We start from the raw sequence: 26,680 nt of genomic DNA, 5'->3' as shown, positions 1-26,680 counted from the left end.
TCTAACACTGCAGCACTTTTGCAATTGCCGTTTATCAGTCATTGAATTCCTCCCAGGCTACAAGACAGCACCTGGAGTGGTTATTTAAAATGTTTGGTACAGCAGTTTATTTGTCCGTTTTTGCATTTTTGTTTTCATAACTGTTTGCAAAAACACATTCCTCCTCTTTTAAGGATGCATTATCAGAAGGCAATATTGTGCAACTGATTTAAAATAAATACAACTAAAATGCACAAAACCAAGATGTTGTACAGATCCCACTCCATCTGCTGTCCCCATCAAAGATGAATTTGTCGATTTACTGACCACTCCTCCTCAAATATTCTGAAATCAACACACCTGCCCCCCCAGCACTCCTTTATAAAAATGCAGACAGACAACTTTTTAAAAAATATGCAAAGATCAGCCTTGCATGAATAAACATAAACAAAATGTTTTCATTTTTTAAATTTTTTTTTATTAACCCAGAAACACAGTGATTGGTATTAGAGACTTCAGACTGCTGTAAAGCTATACAAGTCAAGCCAGTTGAACTGGTTGTAGCCGATGCTGCTGTTCCCCACTGGCCTGCCCCTGTGTAAGATTTGATCATATCGGGCAGCTTATATTTTGGTATAAAAATCTGCCTGCCCTGGGTAAGAAAACAAACCCCCATGTCCTCTAATGCTAGCTGACAGCCTGCCTGCTGGTGCCCTGTGGGGTGCTGATCGCTGTTGACAATGTTCCTTCTCAGGTCTGCAGTGGAAGCATCATCTCTGTCGGAGGGCAGATCCCCAATAATCTGGCCGTGCCACTCTTCCAGAACGGGGTCAACATCCTGGGCACCAGCCCCCTGCAGATTGACCGTGCTGAAGAGCGCTCCGTCTTCTCATCTATCCTGGACAAGCTTGGCGTGGCACAAGCTCCCTGGAAGGCTCTGAGCACCCTGGTATGAGAGACCGCCAAGGAACTGCTGCTGTTTATTCAGCAGCTTCTGATTTTCAGCTGTGTTTTGTACTGTGTGTTTAAGGCCAGGTTCGGTTTTGTATCTATGTTTGCAGTGCTTAATCTATATCTTCCCATTCTGTTTACCTTAATCTTTTTTTCTTGCTTACCTCAATAACCCGTATCAACTGGTTGATACCTCCTACAGAAAAGTGTAGAAGGGAGTTCACACGTCCTGAGATCTGAGTTTATATTTATATAGCACCTTTCATGATTCTGACGCTATTGGTGTGACAGAACCTAACATCGCTGCCAAGTGACTGATTTAAAAATCTGTTCCCTGTGGGTGAAAGATCTTGATGACTAAATCAAACTGAGTTCTCTGAGCCAAGCTCTAGTGCTGGGTAACATCCAGCCGGCATTGGGACAGTGAGCATGGGTCTGCAGGAAAGGAAGGATTGGTTGAGGAAGGGATAAAGATGAGATGTAGGCGAAAACAGTTTGTTGCTGAAACTCTTTGTCTTACCCAAAGTCCTAGCTCTGTGATGATCAGATCTGAATGCAAGTTGGGCTCTGATGTTGCCCCTGAAGATCATGGTGCAGTTCAGTGGAAACTGTCTGTTAAATATGCAGGAGCCCCTTGCTGATGTCACTACTCACTTTGAACCTGATTTGAAAAGCATGCTGTACTTGAGGTCATGACCAGCACACTTTGCCATAAATGCTTACAATCCTTGCTGCTTCTAAGAGGTTTCTGGTGATTATTTAGGGCATCAGAAGTCATTAAGTCATTTTGAATGTGGATGTTAGTTTTAATTAAATCGGATCAGCTTGCAGGAGTTGCCATTAGTCTTATTAGTAACCTGGCAGGTGATGCTATGACTTGTATATCGTCCATAAGCACACCTATTGGAGTTCCATACTGGTGATTTCTAATTGAAATGTTTGGCTGCATTTTATTAAGACGATCAGATTGTGGTATCTAGGCCCATGTAAAGTCTTTTCCAAAAGGTAATTAATTAATGACTCACAAAGTTAGGTGAGGTTGGCTTGACGGTCACATTTCAATAACCTGTATTAAAGATGGATAGAAAATCAGGACTGGTTTTAAGACCTCAGATATATAAAATTTCTTTTTTAGGAGGAGGCATTCAGTTTTGCTGAAAGAGTTGGGTACCCTTGCCTTCTACGACCCTCATACGTATTAAGGTAAGTTCTCTTTAATTAGATTATTTTTACCCTTTTGATATTTACAGTGTCATCGCACAAACCAGCTGATTTCATTGATTGTTTAAAAACAAACACAGGGACAGTGACTCGACCTGTTGCGCGGAGTATTTGCTGCATCTCCTTCCAAATCAATACAGACCACTTTTACATAAGTGGAAGTTCATCTCATAATCATCTTTTCATGGTATGAAAAGCTACCGAGAAAAGCAGATCCAGGAAGGTTATTCTTCTGTAGGGTTGCAATATATTTTTTAAATGTTCGTTTTTTTTAATTGAAGCTTGATTGTGTTTGTGCACTGTTGGTGTTTTTTGAACATTAAGCATCTTTCAAACCCTTGAGGGGAACATGCTTACTTAAATTACTTCTTACCATGCAAAACATGAAAAGTAAAAAACAAAATGACGAACGCCCTTGAAGTTTGATGATCAGTATGCCTGCCTACAGTGTGCTTTAATAGAGCACAAAAATAAAGCCTGAGGTATCGCTGTACGAAACAACTTTAATTAGCGGAGTGGAAACAGAAGCGCAGTATATTTACACTTTTAATTGTTGGTTAACGGAGGAGGAAATATCTGGGGGAACAGGGGGACTCTAGATTTTAACCAGTCCCTGAGATGTTTTTTATGAAGGATGTGTCCACAGCTTGGATCGAAGACGGACAGGGCTGGCTCTTCTGCTGCTTTAGTTTGCTGGCAGTTTGGGTACAGCGCAGACAACCACAGTTCTGAACTAATCCAAAACGCACACCCCAGCAGGACTGTAATTCCACCCACTGTTATTTAAACAGTAGAACCCTGCTACAGAGGGTGATACCAGCTGGAGAGCCCAAGCTACAGACTCCATATTCTATACAACGGCAGCCTCGTGTACAACACACTAAATTTGAAGTGGAGGCTAAATGTATTTATTTTTGACAGATGAGACATGTCCTGTTATATTTGTGAGAAATAATGCAAGGTAGTTTATTTTGACTGTATATCACTGTGTTTATGATGTATTGTAGGATCTGTGCGTTTATGATGTAGTGTAATCGATTTTTGATTGCAGAAACAGTATTTTGTTTTTAAGGCCAGCGCACAGTAGCTGTAGCCCACTTGCAGACAAAACAAATTAAAAATACGAGGCAGCTGCTTCAGTCTGCCCTTCACTGGGACTAAAATAGTGATAGTAAACAGTTCTGAAAGTCGTTTATTCAGTAATGCTGACAGTGCTTTACAGAGATGGTGCAAATTGTTTTTGAGAAATAAGAGCCACTTGGAGTGAATTTGGAAAGTTGTGTATTTGAGATGCAGATATAAACTGTATTCAGTGTGCTTGGTAAGTAAAGTGGTTTTAAACAGACTGACCTGTCTGTCTGTTTTCTGTCTTTTCTGTGGCAGTGGTTCAGCCATGAACGTGGTGTATGGAGAGGAGGAGATGAAGAATTTCCTGGAGGAGGCGGCCCTTGTGTCGCAGGTAGGCCAGAATGGATGTGAAGCTGAGTGGAACACATAAAATTTATTTACACCCCTTTCATTTTTCATTACATTTTATTTTTATTACACAGGTGTTAAAAATAGGACTCTTGTGTGCACGCATTTATATTACTTTACTACAGCGAAAGCACAGTAAAGCTTTGCAAATCTATGAAAATGTAAACTTTATTATGAGTTGTTATGCTTTGTAGGCACAAGTTTTGAGCTACACAGCCCAAAGCTGGCAGGGTCCTAACCCACTGGGACCATGTGTCTGACCTCCTACAACAGTTGTACAACACTCTGATATTCCATCGAAGCCCTGAAGTGATTTATTTGTTTTTCTTTTGTACATTTCAAGTGTTGTACGTGGGTCTGTGATGACATTCTTGCTGTACAGTAATTCAACTTGCTGTACTTCGTCTCTCTTTATCCAGTATATTGGTAAGGACTACCATCATTGAAATGAAGACCCCCCCCCCCCCCCCCCCCCCAACAACTCCTGAATGTATATCTGACCTCCTGTCCAGTTCAGCCACCTGTCTCTGCCCTGGAGAGGGGACTGATGGCCATGTTTCCTCAGTAAAGATTTTCCTGAGGTGTGACTTGATGTGAGCTCAGGGGTTTTTGCATAACAAATTTTGCTTTGCGCCAGCCTGTAGTCTCAATCCAGACTAACGCAAAAGCTGTGTGTTTCTGTATTTCCTTGGGCGTACGGTACACTTCTGTCCCTTTTTAAAATGTATTTGCGTGTAGCATCAAACTCCCAGCGTCTTTCAAGTTACTCACCTGAGACTTGACATTAGGTTCGGGTGGGGACCCGGTCTACTACAAATATGCCTGTAGTGTTTTTTTTTTTAATTTTTATTTTACTACACATATATTTTTTAAATTATTTAATTAACTTCAATTGACTGTGGACTTTTAGAACCTGTATAATGTAAAGACAAGTGAGAACAAGGAGATTTCTTTCTTTCTTGCAGGAACATCCTGTTGTCATCACCAAATTCATTGAAGGTGCCAGGGAGGTGGAACTGGATGCTGTTGCAAAGGATGGCAAGGTACTGTAAGAATCAGATTCTGCTTTTGAAAAAGACACACAACAAAAAGCTTTGTGGCCTCAACAGGGTTTTGGCTGGTCAAGCAAATGTGTTTATTTGTATTTTTTATAATCCCCGACACCCTCTGAAGGATGTTTCAAGAAAGAGAGCCCAAACCCAAACTGGATAAACAAATGTTTCACAGCAGTTAAACTAGGACAACTTTACTGTCTGAAGCTGTTCCTTAAACCTTTTTTCAACCAACCCTGCCAGCAGCACGTAGCTTAAAATACAAAATGTACAATTCAATTTCATCTAAAAAGTAAGTGATTATCTGCTTTGAATCCAGTAGTAGATTGGGGTTACTCTGGCCAGAGCTTTGCTCTGCAGTGTCATTCCTGATTGCACACCAAGCTCCACCATTCAGCTCTGTCTTGCAATGCTGGGGACCGGCAGTCTTACGCAGGGCTGGTGCACAATTGGCAAAATTCTGTCAAAGGAAGTCAATAAACCTTTCCCAGACACCAGTGGGTGTCATTTGAGCTTCATGGTAGCCCCTGGGAACATTGAAGTGTGTCTTTCTGCTGCAGCAGGGCGGCAGTTTGCAGAGTAACAGCCTTGATCGTAAGGAAATCACATTGTAGCAATTTCCTGGCGTTCTGAAGACTGTCAAAATGAGCCAATATTACCAACAGGCGCCAAAAATTACATATATAATGCGGAATCGGTTATAACACGGTAGGGTTGTGGCTCCCATTTACTCCATAATGCCATTACAATAGCCTTTTGGTATTTGTTATAAGGCAGAACACAAATAGCACGGTCTTGTAAGTATGGCTCCCCACTATAGCGTTGTAAAGTGTGAGCACTGTATATATATTATTTAACTAGGAAATTCCTGTTGAAATTATAAACAGTAAGTTTCAGTTCTTCCTGGAGTTTATTCCAAGGCCTTGGAGCAAGAAAACGGAATGCCTTTATTCAAATTCTGTACGAGCTTTAGAAACTATTATAAGATTATAAGTACTAGTAGAGGCAATTAGAGGTAATTTATCTCTACTCTTGTAATGCTTGTCTTCTGCCCATTATTATTCAACAATGGTGATATGCTTATTTTTAATTGAGTACAGTTCACATTTAAAATCAGTTAATTTCATATTGACTAATAAGCTGTTTGAAGTGCTGCTGAGCTTAATTGCTAGATGAGTTGTAATGATATGGAAGAGGGTTAATAACTGCATGATAAATACAGGCTTTCCTTAGTCCAGAACAAATCTCCAAGGTTTATAACTCAGACAATCCTTCCCCAAATGTAGAAGTATGGATTTGTGGACCACACTGCCCACTGGTTAAATTAGATCTACAAGAAAACATTTCACTGTAGCCTCCAAGCTGCTGTCTGACTAACCCATCTTTTACATTCTTCCATTCCACTATAACTGTATTTGCCCCCTGAGCGTGAGTTAATATAGAGATACAAACGTATACCTGCGACTCTGCACTCTCACCTTGCAAGGCAAATTATTTTCAGACTCCTGAGAACATTGGTCCCTTAGGAATCTGCCCTCTGACATTGGTACCCTTTTACAGCTCCCATTGTTTCCCATTTTATTGGGGGAAGTTGAAATCCCCCATTAATACGGCTTCTCCTGTGCTGCACGCATTTCTAATGATTATTTTGCTTGATGTCTGAATTTGGCGGTCTGTAGCATGCCCCTATTAATATGCCCTTTGAATTTTTGTCCATTATTCTGACCCATACTGATTCTGCGTTGTTTTTTTCTGGGCTTCGAGATTTTGATGTATAGCGCTACCCTTCTGCTCTTCTGTCCTGCCTGTCTTTCCTATACAGTGTATACCCACTAATATATAACCAAGTAACCAAGTTTCTGTAACGCCTATCACATCGTTGTTACTTGTTAGTGCAGTAGCTTCAAGTTCTAATGTTTTGTTTCTGAGACTTCTAGCATTTAGATAATGAGTGCTAGAAACAAAATCTAGTGGTCTAGGTTACGGTTTTTCAGCCTGGGTCTTACTGGTATGAACACTTAGGGGTTGACATGTCTGAATAGGGGTTTGAGGAGTTTGAGTTTTGCATGCAGGCGTTACGGGATGGAGGCTGGGTGCAAACTGCTGATCCCGCACACCACAAGCGAGCGTCTTAACCACAATGCAAAAGCGCCGGGCTCGTCTGCATTCCTGGTTTTGCAGATTTTAGCTTCATCAGTTCACCAGCAGGGGACAGAATCTGTAACGGCAGGGTATCACACAACACTGCCTGTTACACACGGAACTGGGAGGCCGTGCTTTGGGTTGGGCTCACCCCAGGGAGCAGGCTGTTGAAGGCCGTGCCACACATACACACACACACACACACACACACACACACACACACACACACACACACACACACACACACGCACATTGAGTGAATGCAAACAAAATGCATTATTCAAGGCAGAGAGGGGAGGCAATCTGGGAACACTTCATGTGCCTGTTCCATATTAATTCTGGCGTTCATTTCAAGTGTGTTAATAAACATCACAGTTATTGTGCGTTTAGAGCCTCTGACATTGCAGTTCATGAAATTTGTAGCCTTCCCCTGAGAGAACAATGGTATTTAAAAGCTGAAGTGTTTGTGTGTGTGTGCTGTTTGAATAATGTGCTTCCAATACCTTGAAGTATGTATCTAGTTCCAAAACAAAACAGCTTGCATTATGTATTTCAAAAGCTCCTGTTTTTGGTTTTGTTAGTCTCGGTTTTGTGATCCGTTGCTGTAAGATACTGCCGCCGCCCCTTCCCCTTGCAGGTGAGATGTAGTAATGCAAAAGGTGGTCAATATATTTGTACCATTGTTAAAGAGTAAAGATAAATGATTACCATATCAGCATTATTAACATCACCTGCTTTAAAATGGTGTCATCACAATTGGCCTAGGTGCTGGTGCACTTGTTAGCTGACTGTTCATGTGCTTGCACCCCCAGGTCCTGGTGCATTTTGTAGCGGACTGTTCCTGTGCTTCTCCCCCAGGTCCTGGTCCATGCTATCACTGAGCATGTAGAAGATGCCGGGGTGCACTCTGGAGACGCCACTTTGATTCTGCCCACACAGACCATCAGTCAGGGAGCCCTGGAGAAGGTCTGCACTCATTCCTAAGCCCGTCCACTGGCCTGTGTAGAGCACGCGTTATCCTTGAGTAGATGCCTCTGTACTGACGGGGCTTCACAATCATGCTGCTTTCACTGTAGCAGCAGCTTGGTTTTAACCCCAGCATGTATTTAATATCCTGCCAACAGAACATCCAATTCTAATTTGTACACTGATGAAGTTTATTAAAGGGTTGGTTTCAAACCACAAGCTCAAAAACTAATTATTTGTAATTGTTCTTCTATTTTGTTTTAAGGGCACTTCAGATGCTTTCATTGTATTTTTAATACATTTTATTTGTGTATTCCATCTCACTCCAGGTGAAGAGTGCAACCAGAAAAATTGCCAAAGCTTTTCAAATTTCTGGACCGTTTAACACACAGTTTCTGGTAAAAGGAAATGATGTAATGGTATGTACTTTAAAGGACATTATGTAATTGTATGTACTTTTGAACTGTTTTGTATTTGAAGTGCTATTTTATTTGTCTGAACCCAGGGATGGCAATAAGACCCCTATTACAAAGCAGTTTCACCCATTCCAGGTTTTCATACCAGTTTGATTGCCCACAGTGTATAGGTAACAAACTTGGGTGTGTCTTATGATATGAAAACCAGGATGTGATCAAACTGCAATGCAATGGGAGGCTTATTTCCATCCCTGTTGTCTGAGATACCTACACCTGTCCTTGTCTTCACTTTCCTGCTTCCCCTCCAGGTGATTGAGTGCAACCTGCGGGCCTCCCGCTCCTTCCCCTTTGTCTCCAAGACCATCGGGGTGGACTTCATTGATGTGGCTACCAGGGTGATGGTGGGGGAGGACCTGGACGAGTCCCAGCTACCTTCTCTAGAAAACCCCATCATTCCAATGGACTATGTAGGCATTAAGGTGAGTGGGGGGCAGGTTGACGAGTGTACATTTTCAAAGAGCTCAAATGAGACGGAATGAGGGAGAGGTGATCCCTTATAGAGGTTTACCATCGTCAAAGCTATGCAGTCTAATAAAACATTGTAAAGTATAGGAAAGCATTGTAAAGAATAACACGGTATGGTAAAGCATATGATTAAGCATGACAATGGCAATCAAGGGTAAACTATTGAAAATGCGATAAATATATAACCATAAATGTATAACTGTATAATAAATGTACAACCATGGGGGAAAAGCATGGTAAAACTGCAAAAGTACAGTGGTAAACTTTTATAAAGGATGGTTCTGGTAACTCACAAAAGACTAGATGGAGGGACAAAGACCCAGATGATTTATTATATTTTATTATATACAGTGCCGTTTTTATGGAAATTGATCAAGCTTAGGAACACTCATGTACAGGATAAAAGGCTTTTGCGTCTCTGAATGCAATTAACAATGAAGGATGAGCCATGCATGTGTGTTTTTATAGAAATGCATATTCAAATAATTTGCATGAACTGATTAACTGAAATTAGTGTAGTTGTATGCAGATTGTTTTATATAAAAAAATGAAATCACTTCAAAACAAATACAGTACAGTAGCTTTATGTAGCAACTCTTTACTGTAAAAACCCTAGTGTCACTTTTACCAGCCACCAAAAATACAGAGGACATTTCTAATGGAACATTAGCATCTACTTCTGCGAAAAGAAAGATGAGCTGAATTAGGTTATGAAAATTTGATCACTTTGTTAATCTAAAAAGCTGTATAATCTCATGCCATTCTTTACACTCTTCATGGTAATGTGGCTTATTAATCAACAGACATTCTTCTCTAAAAAGGGAGAGTGAAGATGATTGCTGCCTCATTTTGAATACAGGTCTTTTCAAGTGCACTAATGTGTTCGTTTACTGCTGGCAAATCCATTTACAGCCCCCACCCTTATTATTTATTCCTAGTAACCCACTGGGGGATGGACTGTCCCTGGTGAACTTGAGCAAACCATCCTGCTGTATCCCTGTCATTAGTGTGTGGTGCAACACATTACATGCACAATAGTGGGGCAACAGAGAGGTTTAATTATAGTGGAATGAATAAAGCTGAAAGTGGTTTTATACAAAATGTAAAACCCTAACAAGTATGCATCTGTGCTTCCCAACAATGAAAGATATTGATTGAAAAGGCAGTTACTGTGAAACAAGGTTTTGTTGCGGTGAAGTGTTTTGTAATACGTACAATTGGCCCTGCCATTAAGGAAACTTTTTTGTGTTTCAATCCAGACTGTTGCAACATAAACTTTATTTGCATACATTGTTGTAAAGTGGCCAGGCAGTGAATGGGCGATATTATAGAGAAGGGATTGTTCAAGGTTCCTGTCCGTACAGCAAATGGCAGTCATCAGAAACTACATTTCACAAAATGGCTGACCTTAATAAACTATGACCCCCAGAGTCCCCCAGGTAGAAAGCGGGCACATCTGTCAGATATTAGACCTATATAAGTGCACCCTGGGATAAAGAGGAGATTGGCAGTAGGGGAGTGTTGTGAGAACTGAAACAAACTGCATATTGCTGAAACTTTTACAGTGTAAGACAGGGCAGACCCAAAATAGATGTTCACAGGACATTTTAAATGCTATTCTTATTTGTTTATTTAGTAGACACCTTTATCCAAGGCAACTTACAGAGACTAGGGGGTGTGAACCATGCATCAGCTGCAGCATCACTTACAACAACGATTCACCTGAAAGACGGAGCACAAGTGACTTGCGCAGGGTCACACATTGAGTCAGTAGCTGAGTCAGGTTTTGAACCAAGGACCTCCTGGTTACAAGCCCTTTTCTTTAACCACTGGACCACACCATAGTGTATCAGTAATATGATATACTATCTTTTGAAATCCAAAAACTGTACAGCAGACGTATTACTAAAGTATTGGGACTGCTTAGATTGTGGCCTAGGTCAGGGGTTGGTAACCTTGGCTTTTCCAATGCAATTGTGCCAACTAGACCTTTAATTATTTAATTGACCTCCAACAAAGTAGATGCAGTAGAATGGATTGGAAGAGCCATGGTTACATACCTCTGAGCTAGGCTGTACAGGCTGTTACCTCTGGATTGAAAGCGTTCATTTTGACTTGTGTGACCTGCTCTGTCCTCCAGGTGGTAATGTTGCCCCAGTCATGCCAGCAGTCTTCACTGTGGGGAAGCTGCATTGCAGTTGCTAGGGCACTCTGATGGAGAATGGCTGGCTAACGTTTTGGAATTTCTCTTGGCAGGCGCCCATGTTCTCCTGGCCCCGGCTGAGGAGTGCAGACCCCGTGCTGCGCTGTGAGATGGCTTCCACTGGAGAGGTGCCCACTTAACTTTTTTTTTTTCTGATATTTAATTAATCTCTAACAAAAGTCTGTTAAGCTCGACTAATCTGGGAGCAAATGCTAAGAACCGCACTGCAAGTCCCTTAGTGGACTTAATAAACTCGCTCCTCATTAAACAAGGCTTTGAGCAATTACACAAGCTCTGGTAAAGGCGGTTTCTGCTTGGCCACCCTGAGTCTTTCATTGTTGCACGCCACACATCTGAATCCCAGGGAAGGTGTTGAAGATCTTTTAATATAGTGAGCAAAACACAAGCACTTTTCATTTTGTTGATTCTTTTGCAGGTTGCTTGCTTTGGACCAGATATTTACTCTGCGTTCTTGAAGGCGATGCTCTCCACTGGGTTTAAACTACCCCAGAAGGGGATTCTGATTGGAATTCAGGTAGGGGAGGGGGTGCAAGATCCTCAAAGTGTGTTTCTTTAATGTGCCATCTAGCAGTATTCTTCTTTCCTGGGCTGTGCACATGAGCAGGCAGCCACAATGCAATTCACACAACAAAAAAACCATACTAAATGTGCAATACTAAATTGTATTTTAAGTAGTGCATTAATCAATGGTATAAAATTAATGTGGGAAAACTATTTATAAGGACAAAACACTTTCTTTATAATAAGTATATATATTTTTAAATATATATTTCCCATTCCCTTTGACATGGCCATGTTTGTTATTACCTGTTTCTTTTTAAATTTACTCATTATTAAACCAAGTCTCTTCATTTAGTTGTTTGGTTCCAGTAAGTACAAGTTTGCATCATATGCTGTCATGTATCCCGCTATCTGCTGCTCCTCACAAAGGCATTCATCCCCGGCACGTTCGCGATCTGCTTTTAAATCTTTTGAAGCACAGATGTTGGTTGACAGTAGTTATTCTTCATCATGGAGAGTCTGTTTTATGTGTCACAAGCGCTCAATACTGTCTTGATAGAAGTATATAACACCATTATGAAACACAACACCCCCAGAAGGCAGAGCAGTTAGCTATTTGGCACCCTGCCAATATTGTCATGTTTTATACTTGTCTTTTCTGCTTGGGGAAATAATGGTGGAAACAGCTCTGTAACTGCAGCACAGCCAGGATTGTAGGTTCTTTGTACATGTGGGATGAATAGCATGAGGCTGGTGATGGACCCACACGGCAGGACCCACATGGATTGTATGTAGCTGGGGTGTTTACTACAGGGCGGAGTGAGGTTAGGCTCTTCCAAGCTTTACTTGAATCCTAACTTGGCTGCTTTCAATTTTCTCTTGTACCTTGTGAGAAGCACTAAATAGAAGATACATGTACTAAAACACCAACTTAAGGCTTAATCATAAAACCTTGATTTTATATCTGAGAAGTGTGTGATTATGAGAAGGTAGCTTGATTTTTAAGTGGGCAGCCGTCTACATTTTTATTTATTTCTGGTTTGGTTTTATGTTTTTATAGCATTCATTTCGACCCAAGTTCTTGGCCACTGCGCATCAGTTACACAAAGAAGGGTTCAAGGTAAGTGCTTTCCTTTCAAATCTTTAATCCATTTATCATAAAATAACAGAAAGACCGGAGCAGTCATACACCACAATGGCTCGTATAATCGACACCTTGGAGATACCAGTTATACTGTGTGAGGAAATGTCAGTCCTCTTGTTTTAGCACTTGACATTAGGGATGTGCAGTGTTATATGAAAGCTCATCTGCACTCTCTGCTTTCCAGCTTTACGCCACAGAAGCCACGTCCGTGTGGCTCAACGCCAACGATGTCCCTTCCAGCCCAGTGGCATGGCCTTCTCAGGAAGATGAGGACGGCCCTCCGTCCCTGTCCAACATCTATAGGTAGGAATAATGGCAGCAGTTCAACCTCATGCTTGTCACATCACCTTCTCATCACATCTCAGATGGAGAAAAAAAATGGCAAATGTAATAAACTACACACCAGTCTACACAACTGTCATCTGTTTTAGATGATATTTGGCTCATTTTTCTATTCACAATCAATCAATCAATCAATCAGTCTATATTTCTTAAATAGTGCCTTTCATGATAAATCGCCTCAAAGCGCTTTACATATACAAATCATTTATAATATACAAAGCTATATAGAGAAATAGTAAAAGATAAGATGATAAAATACCCCTTTACATTACATAATTACATAAAAGCTGTTTTAATTCTTACTTTTAAAAAAGCAGTGACAAAAATAAGTAGTATAAAATAGGATGATACATTTTCCGTTTTAAAATATACAAAATTATAAACATGTTTTTTTAATCTTACTTTAAATGCAGCAAGAAATGGTGCCTCCCTTAAAAAGATGGCAGGTGTTGGGAACCAAAAGAAGGATTAATTCAGTAACTAAACAGTGTTCTTTCTTTCTTTTGTTCTTTATTTCTTTCTTAACTATTTTTTCACTGCAGTCTCACTGTATGGGTAAATTGAAGTGTTGAAGTGCCTACAATAACACTGATGTGAGAAGAGAAAGCCTCTTACAGTCTCGCTGTTCTGATCACCTAGTCTTCTAAGAGGTGCTGCCGCTCCCTCGTAATGAGCAGTTCTTAGCGAGGAGAGGGTTGCATGTGTTCGAATGAAGTGCTCATTATAATCAAAATTTAATGGGGCCCTGTGTCAATGACGGAGAGTCTCCTAACAAGAATGGAGTGCGTATGTATCCTTGAATCGGATTCAGGGCTCTGGAGATGCAGATGTTTGGGTGGAAAATATAACCTCCGCCATTCAACCCAGGGGTCACTATTTACAAAGCATCGCAGGCAGCCTTGGAAATATGTGGCTTCACTATATTTTTTAAATGCTGTATATATCAACTGAACATACCCACATGTACATACGCATTGGCTTAGTCTTTCCATTGCCAAGTTTTAACCAGGAGCCGTTGAATGATTAATACAGTTCAAGCACTTCAGTCCAGTGATTTTGTTTTTTTAAATATGGATTCCAGACAGGATATCGGAAACCTGTAACTGGTAAAGTTTGACTGGGTTAGTGCCTCAGGTTTCAGTACAGTCAAACCCCGGCCAGTCACATTGAAAAAGGTTTCTAAAATATTTTATACATGTAAATAAAAAGGGGTTATACCTTCTGTCATTACTTGTTTTCTAAAGCAGTGTAATGAAAACCATTCCTCTAATGGAGAGCCGCAGTTCCCTTTCTGCATCCACTCAATTTCACTTGCATTTACTTTTAACCGTTTGCCAAGATGGACCTCTTGTTGTCCTTGTTTCATTAAGACCTTATCGAAAACATTGAAAAGATTAAGAATTAAACTCTCTTGCTCATCCACAGATATCACGGTGACTTTTACTGTTGTGTTTAAATTTGCTTCCAACTGTTTCCTAGACTAATGTGTTGATGGGAGAAGGTCAATGTTATTACAATGAGATTTTATGCCTGTGATTGATGACTTTTTAAAATTGTTGCGTCAATTTCTCAGTGTGAAATGCAGTAGCGTTGGGGGAGACGGTGTGATCCACAATGGATGGTAATTGTCTATATCCTGAATGTGGAGGTGGAGTGATGAGCATACAGATCATTTGTGATGTTGATTCATTTCTGCCACTCAGAATTGCCGCTCCGTTCCATTTCTCTTGCAGTTTGATGTGCATGGTAATGCCTAAAGGTGACAGCTTGTTGTAAAAATAGCTACAGATTGGTTTTGTGTGATTGGTCTGAAATTCCTCTGGTCACAGCACATGTTCTCGGTGCATTCTCCATTAGACGTAGAACTGCCCTGGCAGGACTGGCACACCGTGGGCTAGTAGTGCACCTGAGGCTTGCAGGATCACATTTAGAATCCTCTTTGAATTTAAAAACCTTTAATGTATTTATGTGTGTGTGTGTGTGTGTGTGTGTGTGTGTGTGTGTGTGTATATATATATATATATATATATATATATATATATATATATATATATATATATATATATATATATATATGTGTGTGTGTGTGTGTGTGTGTGTGTGTGTGTATATATATATATATATATTGTAGTAGTCTATGACCAGTCCTGAGTACACTATATACATTATGATACATCGACTCAGACTGGTAGGACTCAGTCGGGCTCGAGTCACATTTTTCATGACACGAACTCAGACTCGAGTCACTGTCGCAAAAGACTCGGATTCGACCTTGTGTGACTCGGACTTGCACATTTGAGCTCTGTGGCTCTGAGATATTAACGACAATTCCTTTTTTATTTTCTATTACACAAGTAATACTACAGTTACTAGGAAATTGTAAAAATCTACCCAACGAAACATTATCCAATCACTGGTTAGCCCTGTTGTCTTTGCAGCCAAGCATAGTAAGAATAAGAAATTGAAAGCGAGTTAGGGTTGTGGTGTAAACACCCCACCACACAAACTCAACTGCAACCATCGCAGAGTAATTTTTATAAGGAATAAATAATGTCAGCATGGTAAACAAGTAAGTAACTATTTGGCTTTTAACAAGCCTTCTTGTTTACTACTTTAAACCAAGTTTTTTAAGCACTGTAGTAATACATTTCTAAAACTGCATTCTTGAAAAATACGTAATTAGGTTTTGCTGAGCTCCCTGAATTTGCTGAATTTGCTGAGCTCCTTGCACTGAAAACAATAGAACATTGGTCACTTTAATAATTTTTAGTTTACTGAAAATAAAAATGAATGATAAAATAATAATCAAATAAGTTATAATCCTACTTTTAGAGCTTCTTTATTCATGTCAGAAAGTCGCTGTGTGATTAAATATTCTGTGCTTTGCTTCTAATCTCCACTTTTTCCCAGCTCACTGTATGCAAGCAAAGTCAATGAATTCACCTGGCAAATTCAGTGTAAAACTATCCACTAAAGTCTCAAATAGAAAATTGCCTGCCGTCAAACAGGCAGATATATCAGACTGATATGGCAGAAGGACTGATTAATAGCAAAAAAAAAGTACGACAGAATAACCTAATACCACTTAAAGTACCAAAATGAGAATAATTTATTATGGATGCGGGAAAAACACATTCACAATACGCTGTGCAGCATCAACCTAGAAATCTGGCTGTGTGAACTTCATTTTTTAATTCCATTATGAACCTACACAAAGGTGAAATGCAGAAATATGTTTTTGTATAAAAGAGAAAAGATAAAAAGTACATTATCTGAAATCAGATGAACTGAAGCACAATCGTGTAAATGCATCATTGCATTACAGACTTAATGAAAGTGCAAATGCAGTGAAAGTGAAACATAACATTTCTGTTTTGCAAAACAAGTAATGCTACATTTACTATTTAGGAACACTGTGTGTGTGTGTGTGTGTGTATACACAGTTCAGGCATTATCTAAATCAGATTGGCAGATTTGACCTGAATTGAAGTAGATGCTATAGTTAGAGGTGAAAGTAACTTTAATTTCTTACCGTTGTAGTGTTATTTTCAGGTACGTGTTAAAAAGTGGTACTTCCGCTAAGAAAGCAGTGCCCAGTCAAATCTGGTTTCATTATGCTGTTTTTGTGTTTTACATTATTTTAAATTGAATTTATCAGATTTTCCAGTCTTTTTTGTTGTTTTTAATATAATTTATCAGATTTTTTAAAATAGTATGCAAATATTTATCTCATGCAATACATTGGGTGTTGTACATTTTTGTTAACAATGTCCACAAACTTGAACTTGAAGCTTATCTATAAACTTCAGGTACATTCAAAAAGTATTCAAATTCCAATTCCAAAAGAAAAGAACATAGTGACAGACAAGTTTAAAAAGGCATGCAAATAGACTAATCTAGCTAGAAAAAATAAATCAGTTAGGTAAACTGTTCCCCTGCTACTACCACTAGTTTAATGACAATTGATTTGAGTTTGTTTCAAGGAATTGGACTGAAGACTCAGACTTTGACTCGAATGATAGTGACTCGAACTTGGACCCTGATGACTCCTCGGACTCGAGACTCGGACTTTGACTCGAATGATAGTGACTCGGACTCGGACCCTGATGACTTCTCGGACTCGGGACTCAGCGTTCGACTCAAATGATAGTGACTCGGATTCGGACCCTCATGACTCCTCGTCCTCGGGACTCGGGACTCAGACTTGGGGTTTGAGGACTCAACTACAAGTTCATATATATATATATATATATATATATATATATATATACACACACACACACACACACACACACACACACAGTACTGTGCAAAAGTTTTAGGCAGGTGTGAAAAAATGCTGTAAAGTAAGAATGCTTTCAAAAATAGACATGTTAATAGTTTATATTTATCAATTAACTAAATGCAAAGTGAGTGAACAGAAGAAAAATCTAAATCAAATACATATTTGGTGTGACCACCCTTTGCCTTCAAAACAGCATCAATTCTTCTAGGTACACTTGCACACAGTTTTTGAAGGAACTTGGCAGGTAGGTTGGCCCAAACATCTTGGAGAACTAACCACAGCTCTTCTGTGGATTTAGGCAGCCTCAGTTGCTTCTCTCTCTTCATGTAATCCCAGACAGACTCGATGATGTTGAGATCAGGGCTCTGTGGGGGCCATACCATCACTTCCAGGACTCCTTGTTCTTCTTTACGCTGAAGATAATTCTTAATGACTTTCGCTGTATGTTTGGGGTTGTTGTCATGCTGCAGAATAAATTTGGGGCCAATCAGATGCCTCCCTGATGGTGTTGCATGATGGATAAGTATCTGCCTGTACTTCTCAGCATTGAGGAGGCCATTCATTCTGACCAAATCCCCAACACCATTTGCAGAAATGCAGCCCCAAACTTGTAAGGAACCTCCACCATGCTTCACTGTTGCCTGCAGACACTCATTCATGTACCGCTGTCCAGCCCTTCGGCGAACAAATTGCCTTCTGCTACAGCCACATATTTCAAATTTTGACTCATCAGTCCAGAGCACCTGCTGCCAAGTCTTTCATGAAGGCCACTTCTGACCAGATTTCTCCGGACAGTAGATGGGTGTACCAGGGTCCCACTGTTTTCTGCCAATTCTGAGCTGATGGCACTGCTGGACATCTTTCGATTGCAAAGGAAAGTAAGCGTGATGTGTCTTTCATCTTCTGCAGTAAGTTTCCTTGGGCAACCACCGTGTCTACGGTCCTGAACGTTGCCCATTTCTTTGTGCTACTTCAAAAGAGCTTGGACAGCACATCTGGAAATCCCTGTCTGCCTTGAAATTTCTGCCTCGGAGAGACCTTGCTGATGCAGTATAACTACCTTGTGTCTTGTAGCTGTGCTCAGTCTTGTTGTGGTGTATGACTTTTGACAGTAAACTGTCTTCAGCAACCTCACCTTGTTAGCTGAGTCTGTCTGTTCCTCACCCAGTTTTATTCCTCCTACACAGCTGTTTCTGTTTCAGTTAATGATTGTGTTTCAACCTACATATTCAATTGATGAACATTAGCACCTGTTTTGTAGAATTGTTTAATCATACACCTGACTATATGCCTACAAAATCCCTGACTTTGTGCAAGTGTACCTAGAAGAATTGATGCTGTTTTGAAGGCAAAGGGTGGTCACACCAAATATGTATTTGATTTAGATTTTTCTTCTGTTCACTCACTTTGCATTTAGTTAATTGATAAATATAATCTATTAACATGTCTATTTTTGAAAGCATTCTTACTTTACAGCATTTTTTCACACCTGCCTAAAACTTTTGCACAGTACTGTATATGTGTGTGTGTGTGTGTGTAGTATGTGCATGTACAGTACCTATAGAAAGTCAGTATTTATTCCATTGAGATTTCTACTGAGTGATTTGAACCCCTTCAGTGTTTAACAGTGCTACGGCAGGTGAGGCCATCAGTCATGTGCGTTTACTCATAGTAAAACTAGGAATGGATCAAACTGCTCTGCTCTGCTGTGCACTGGGAGTCTGAGGTACTTTCCTTCAGGAATGCGGTGTAAGGTCTCCATTCAGTTTAAATAAACTGTTTTTGCTCTTCCAGGTTAATAAACGAAGGTGAAATTGACCTGGTGGTGAACCTGCCCAATAGCAACACCAAATTCATCAGGGATAACTTCCTGATCCGTAGAATGGCAATTGATCACGGAGTGCCTCTCATCACCAATTTCCAGGTAAGAGGCTACAATGGAATTTGCATACCAAGAGTAATGGAGCTGACAGGCTTCTTGGTATTCAGCATTGTTCCTCAACTGCCTCCAGTGTACCACATGTCACTTATCAGTAGCTTCATTCACTATGCCAGTACCTGCTTGCTAGTTGAAGCTGTCTGCCAGATACATCTGGTCTCAGGTCAGAGGGTTCCAATTCAAAGGCCTGGAGGGGCCACATTTGGCTTTGGAGAGCCCTGGTAAACACAGTTTTATCAGACTGCTCTTGATAGTTTACAAGAATAGTTCAGTCAAGTTTTAGTGTGCTTTTTAACATTTTAGGATGGACAGTTGCCTGCCAGTGACTGCGAACACAACTATTCAGTTTTCTTGTTGGCTAGAATAATAACCCAAAGATGTATGATAGCCTCTACAGAAAGTACAGCGCTGTTGTGTATGTCTGTTGAGAAACACAGCTGTGTAAATGAACCTCTGCTCTGCTGTCCAATAGGTTGTGAAGCTGTTTGCAGAGGCCATCAATCACTGCAGCGTGCTGGACTCCACAAGCCTCTTCCACTACCGGCAAAACAAAGCCAGCAAAGTAACCTATTGAGCCTCCCTTCCTCCCTGTCCATCTCTGTACGAGCAGAGTTGAATTGACTCGACTCAACTCAAACTCAGGTCGCAATTTTTGGTGACTCAACTCAAGTCATTGTCATCAAGTGACTCGACTCATCTCGAGTCCCTGCAAGAAAAGACTTGACTCAAGTCCCGGCCCAAAAGTCTCCAATTGACTCGAGTCAAAGTCTTATGATAAAATAAATTACACAATCAGTTTAGTTTTCATTAGCCGTAGCCCTTCTTCTGATGCGTACAAGCTCTGCCTCTTCATGAGTGAGAGGAATATGTGACAACATAGAGACAGAGAGATGAGCGTCAGCAGCATGGATGGTGAATCTAGAGTACCTGCACTCATCGAGTTCACAAAAACTATGGAGTAGACAGGGAGAAAAATAAGCAGTCTGCATCCTGCCAGCACTGAGAAATGCAAAACTCTAATAAACTGTGTCTAAAACAATTTAAATAGTTTTTGGTCTTTTTTTTTTATTTACTTATTTGGTAGGTCAATCAATAGATTTTTACTTATGGAACCTTAAAACTTAAATGTGGTAGAAAAGGGGTTTAGTGTTTGTTGCCTGGTTTAATGTGTATTGATCTAATGTTATACTATGTTTAAAAAAAAAAAAAAAGTTTTAGAAAACAAAAAAGAACTGTCACAAAAGCCATATTTTGCTACAACTGTTTTTAAAATCCAAACTACCACTTCCCAATCCAAACTCATCAAGCTTATAAACTTAAAAAATAAAATGTTTTGGACACAAAATCTAAAGCAATAATGCTCCGTACAAGAAATTGACACACAAACAATTCTCTGGAGCTTTAATAATTGTATTTATTTTTTTGGCATTCACCTACAGCCACTGGCACTACAGCACACGGTGCAGATGAGGTTAAACTGTAAACTGTTTTTGAGAAAATATGCATTGCCGTTAGGATCTTCTGCACACTACCTGTGACTTTAAATCATCAAAAATGTTCTCAAACATACAGGTAGGAATACATTATTATTATTATTATTATTATTATACTTTTGTGGTATGTTAACAAAATACACAAAATATTTTTTTATTGACATCGAGGTTTGTGTATTCTGTTGTTAGAATAATGAGGTATTGGCTACTATAAAAACACATTTCTGCAACACTTTTCGGAACACCTTAATGGCTGTAGCCTAAGAAAAGAATTTAAGAATGGAAATAATTGAAATATATATATATATATTACTGTGTGTGATAGCAAGCAGCAAAGCTACTGTCTGTAACTGCTCCGATCTGCATGAGAAAACATGAGCTGTTTTTGCTTCTTTGACATGGGCTATTAATCGTAGGGGAATAAGTACATACAAAAACATGAATGTGTATGTTTAAATTGTTTAGAAATTAATAATACAAAGCCTTACTGTATTTGAATCAAGAATATGTCTGTCCATGGGTGACAAGTGAGGTTTTGTTAAAATACAAAGAAAATACATTATAAAATTAGAAGGTTGTTTACAAGGTAAATTCTGACAACGTGCACTAGCTGAACTGAGAGAGGGGCCCTTCCAATAGGACTTGTACTAGGCCCCAAAATTTCTGGCTGCGGCCCTGCTCGCAACTTCAAACCAGTGTGAGCTGCACGCCGTGATCTTCTCCTAATTCAGCTCTGATTAGGGGTCTAGATTGCCTGAGCACTGTCCAAGACTCCAGGGGGTTCCGTGCAGGCCTCCCTGTCTGTGAAGTTGATAAAATGACTCGCGTTGCCATGAAGCACTTTCCAGGGCTTTCTGTGCAGTCCAGGTTGAAGGCTTCCAGAACAGCTGGCTGCTGCTACTATTTCATGTATTATGTTACTATCATGTATTATGCACTTTCCACTGTATTTAATGTACTATTTCATGTATTATGCACTTTCCACTGTGTTTAATGTATTATGTGTTATGTTTTTTTATTTATTTTTTGTTACTGTACATCGTGTATTGTGCATTTCTTTGTATTTAAATTCTCTGGATTTTCTTGTTGTTACTGCATCTTGTAACGCGCTTTGTGATGGTGGTCCACTATGAAAGACCCTATAGAAAATAGATTGATAGATAGATTGATTGATTGAAAGCACGGGGGTCTTTAAGATGACTAGGAGCGGTTTTCTCCTTGAACACGTCTTGTATGTTATAATTCGCAAAGTTAAATCGAATCCCAGCATTTACCTACTTCTCATGAAATCCCTTTGCTGTCTTGGAGGAATAAGACACCTTTCACCATCAAGTGGGTATGACTGTACCTGGCAAGCAAGCCACAGCAAACTCGGAGAAGTCCGCTGAGCATGAGTGCTTCACAGGCTGCCATGACAAACACCCACGCACCCATCTCGGGGCACGTATTCAACCAGGCAGCTAATGGCACCTAATTTATAGTATCTTCTGGTCGCACAGCGATTGATTTTACTGATCAAATGCTTCACTGTTGTGTGCCTCTTTATAGTAAGGGTAGCAAGCCACCTATTAGACCATAATTGAGAACAAAATCATTGCTGTCACACCTGGTGCTCGCATGTCCCCCCTTCCCCACCACTTCTCTGATCGCTGCAGGTTCTGTGTGTAATTTCTATGATTGGGTATAATAAATCATTGCCAGATGTAAAAAAAGTAAACTGTGTGAAACTCTTGACTTGCTGATTATGAATTGTTAAAGTACTACAGTGTAGAGCAAAAGGCGTTTTCAGATTTAATAATTGCCTTGTTGAGGAGGGGCTTTTTCTGTGTACTTTTACGCTGGAAAGATTTACAGGAACAAATACATTTTTGGATTTGGCTAAAACGTCCAGACTTCCATACTTGTAATATGAATTGGGCCCTTACTGTATATTAAGACATGTTAATTTGTGCACAAAACATTTTACAGTGTAATCTGGCAGTTCAGTGGCGTACTCACTGCTGCCATCATCTGGCTAATCCTGGTATTAATGAACTTGTATGCCAAGGAGAAGCAGTGCTTCTATCTTTTGTTACTGCAGATGGAACTCGATTGGTAAGCTAAGGCACGTACAGTTGCAGCCTACATAAATAACCACCAACCAGTCTCTTCTGCTATGGAAGCATTGATATTTTAGAAATAGAATAAGCAAGGAGGGCTTTGAGGTCCTCATTTTTGCCACCTTCAGTGCTCTGTGGTTATCTGTTATTATTAAAAAAAATGTTTTAACACATTTTCATTATACACAGTAGGCTAAAAAAAACAAACAATTCCCTGTCTCAATATGCTTTTCAAACCTCTCAAGAAGCAAATTAGGAATCAGAATTAGGGAGGCGGTGCTACAGCAGAATTCTGAAGTGTCTCCGCTTGGAACCAGCGGGATCTGAAAACTGCAGCAATACCAGTGTGAAGACTTGCAGGGGGACCCTCAACATCAGCTTTGGGGCTGGAGTGCTGTTTTATTGTTATTTTTATTAAAACCTCAGCAACTGCATATGACCAGAAAGCATTGGAGAATTTGAACACATCTTTACTGGTGGTTTCTCTACTTGATAGCCAACGGGTTTGCAACACTTCAGTTCATTTAGTGTAGAAAAGTAAATACGAATTTGAGAGTGATGGTTTTAAAATGAATTTGTTTTGTAAACCAGCACATGATCAGCTCTCAGTGTGCACTGTGATGTGCTTCATCAGTGATCCTTCAATGAACCCACATTGGAAAGACACTATGCTTTAGTGTAACAAGCATTACAGAACAGCACCTTTACAATCTGGTGTCACCTGTATTTACAGTATAATCGTAAATCTCGAAAAACTACTCACTTCTAAATCTTTTGTAGTCATTTTTGTATTATTTTAGTATAAATACATGTTAATTTGGATTCATATGTTGTTTTTTTCTGACTTTATGTGAACGAAAAGACACACATTTGCTCGTTTTCCCATTGGAAATAGTGATATTTTGAAATATCACTGTCCTGGTCACAAAAGCAAAGTTTGTGGGGAATAATAGCCATTTTCTATACTTTTGAGGCATAAGCAATTAGGAAATAACACTTACTACCCAGGAACAAAAAATGTGTTACTTAGTGTTATAAGCATGTGTTCTCTAATACTTTGAATTCACTGAAGTGCTGAGTGGTGTTTATTTTGTATTTGAATTGCGTATTTATCAGTTTTATTTCTTTGCATGCCTACATAGTAAACTACGAGTCTCTCATAAGAGGATTAGAGCAACTATTTACTTTCCTCTGTTGTTACTTTCAGCTGACCTCCATCTGCTGCTTTCTCAATTCTATGCCTCAGCTAACACAATCCATGTCTTAATATGGTTTGAATCATCCAGTTGTTTATTTTGCATTAAATTGAAGGATTGTACAGTATTGGCTTGTTTTAGCTGTCACATTTTTGGTATCATTAACAGTTTATTTTACCGTCACAAAAAAGGTTGCAAATTGACCATTCCGGCTCACTGTGTCTGCTTTTAAAGCTGCAGGGCTCCACATTGCTGTCAAAGATCATTTAGTAAGGGAACCCCATTAAAGTCCCCCTCCTCAATGTGCAACACAACAGCAGCTGAGTTGCCCTTTAAGTGCAGTAAATTAGACTGCAGCATGGCCGCACATGATGGCACAGTGAGAGCCAATACGCTATAGTTAAGCTGCAGTCTGCTCTTTGTGCCAATTTACAGCATTGAACTGACATTGAACTTAACTTCGTTCTAGAACTTTCAAATGTAAAACACATACCATCTGAATGGAGCAGATCCCAAATGCTGCAGCTTACATTATTCATGAGCAAAGCTAAGAAAGCCACTTGTGTGAGTCAGTAGCCTTATCAACACAATGAGTACCATTCTTCCTTCACCGGGAGTTGTATTAACTTCCACACAGATGCTTAATTTAGAACTGGCTCAACTGAGATTGCAAGTGGGGGTACGTACAGAAGTTACCAGCACTTTTAAGTATTTAAAACAGTGAGATTTAAAGCAATGTACCAGTCAAAATATATCAGCCTGACTAACGTAGTATTTGCAGCACAGCTCCTGTAAATGAGGAGAATCCAAAGTTGGCCCTTCCACTCCTGGTCTTTGTACCAACCCTGTTCTAAATTGTTTAATTGAACTAATTACCTCTCCATCTAGACCAGAGCTTCCCAATTCTGGTCCTGGGGACCCACTACGTCTGCTGGTTTGCATTCCAACTGAGCTCTCAATTGCTTAACTAAACCCTTAATTGAACTATTCATTAGCTGAGTAAAACCTTTTTAATTGTTTTAAGCTTTCAAATGTATTCAGTATTTTAATAAAACATAAATACAATTCTGCTGTACATAACTTTGAACACAAAAAAATGTTAAATGTAGTATAAGCTTAATGATCAGCAAACACTTGCCAATTATTACATTTTCTACTAGATAATAATAATAATAATAATAATAATAATAATAATAATAATAATAATAATAATATTTTTATTTTTATATAGTGCCTTTCATAGTGGACCACCATCACAAAACGCTTTACAGAGGTAGGCTGTGAACTGTGCATTATATGCAGAGTCACTTACAATAGGATCTGCAATAATGTTGTTACGCAATACATATATATATATATATATATATATATATATATATATATATATATATATATATATATATATATATATTTTTTTTTTTTTAAAAAGCATATGATATTACACAACACAGTTGTCATAGCATCAGAAACTATAAGACCAATATTTAATTTTTCAAACACTCGCTCCTGTAATAAATATATATAAAACTTGGGAAGCTAGCAATCAGCTATCGAAAATACTTTACCATAATGACCTTCAGCTCTGTGTGTGTGGAGCCAGAAATTCCATCCCTTTTATGTAGTGCCCCTCCTTTCTGACTGTTAAGCCCTGACCGCTCTTGCCCTGTCATGCTTCTTTCTCTGATATGTGTCTCCAAGTTAGGCCATTGTTTCTTTACTTCCTCGACTACAATTGAAATAAAAAGTATATGCTTGTAATGACATATACTGCACAAGATCCATGTGTTTATGTGTGCTATCAGTTCATAATGTCATGTTTTATAATACATATCATTCACGACCAAATCCATGGCAATGTCTTTCCATATGTTTTCTTTTTTTTTCAAAATCTTTTTAATCTTTGTTGGGTTTATCATAAAGTCATTTTTGTTTGGTGACGCACAATTAGATTTTCCATTTTGTTCAGGGAACTGAAAGAATCCACAGTGGCACTGGAATTTTTTTTTTTAAAGTGGGGGTGCTGAAAGCCATTGAACAAAGCCATAACCCCTGTACATGATGGAAGCCATGCAATGCCAAGGGGGTGCTCCCGCACCCCCAGCACCCCGAGTTCCAGCGCCCTTGAGAATCCACGTGTCTTCCCAGTCATTTTTCATTGGTCAATGTATTTTTTTAAAGCACATCAAATCGGATAAAATCAGACTTGTTTCTATTCCAAAATTGACGTATCACCATCGTAGGACAATTACGGACTCAGTGTGCAAGGTGCAATAAGGAATTCACATGATGTTTTCTTCTGTTTAGACGCACGTTAAAATAGGATGTGTTATCGGATCCAGTGTGTGATGGCCTTAACTTATAAAATGTTATAGTTAACTTGAAACCTGTAGCTGAAAACAAGCAAAAAGGTCCAATTAAACAAATTATCCGTTCAATTAAGGGTCTAGTTAAGTAATTGAGAGCTCAGTTAGAATGAAAACCAGCAGACACAGGGGGTTCCCCAGGACAGAGCTTGAGAAACCCTGAAGTAAACACTAACATCAGACACAAGGGTTCCCCGGACAGAGATTGAGAAACTCTGGAGTAAACGATTGCATCATGCTGTAGCTAGGGGTCGCCAACAACGCACTCACCAGCACTCCTCTCATACAAGGGATTTCTCCTTGCTTTTATACATGTGATCACTCCCCAGTTAGCATCACCTACCTAATGGCCACACCTGTGATTGT

The 26,680-nt window shown here is 39.5% G+C and overlaps 1 protein-coding gene across 1 annotated transcript in view; it reads left to right on the top strand.

Annotated features, from left to right (window-relative positions):
• The window catches only part of cps1 (carbamoyl-phosphate synthase 1, mitochondrial), a 45,072-nt gene extending 24,351 nt beyond the window's left edge, over positions 1-20,721 (top strand). Inside the window, exons 26-38 of the mRNA XM_041263947.1 lie at positions 734-928; positions 2,066-2,133; positions 3,535-3,610; positions 4,593-4,670; positions 7,680-7,787; positions 8,117-8,206; positions 8,512-8,682; positions 10,985-11,059; positions 11,368-11,466; positions 12,514-12,573; positions 12,782-12,900; positions 19,019-19,148; positions 19,636-20,721. Of these exons, the coding sequence (XP_041119881.1) occupies positions 734-928; positions 2,066-2,133; positions 3,535-3,610; positions 4,593-4,670; positions 7,680-7,787; positions 8,117-8,206; positions 8,512-8,682; positions 10,985-11,059; positions 11,368-11,466; positions 12,514-12,573; positions 12,782-12,900; positions 19,019-19,148; positions 19,636-19,737 (1,371 nt within the window). The 3' untranslated portion in view covers positions 19,738-20,721. The remainder of the gene's footprint in view (positions 1-733; positions 929-2,065; positions 2,134-3,534; positions 3,611-4,592; positions 4,671-7,679; positions 7,788-8,116; positions 8,207-8,511; positions 8,683-10,984; positions 11,060-11,367; positions 11,467-12,513; positions 12,574-12,781; positions 12,901-19,018; positions 19,149-19,635) is intronic.
• Positions 20,722-26,680: the final 5,959 nt, after the last annotated feature.

Source organism: Polyodon spathula, chromosome 11 (genome assembly GCF_017654505.1).
Source record: "Polyodon spathula isolate WHYD16114869_AA chromosome 11, ASM1765450v1, whole genome shotgun sequence".
In the NCBI taxonomy this organism is placed as follows: domain Eukaryota; kingdom Metazoa; phylum Chordata; class Actinopteri; order Acipenseriformes; family Polyodontidae; genus Polyodon; species Polyodon spathula.
This window is presented reverse-complemented; position numbering and strand designations above follow the sequence as displayed.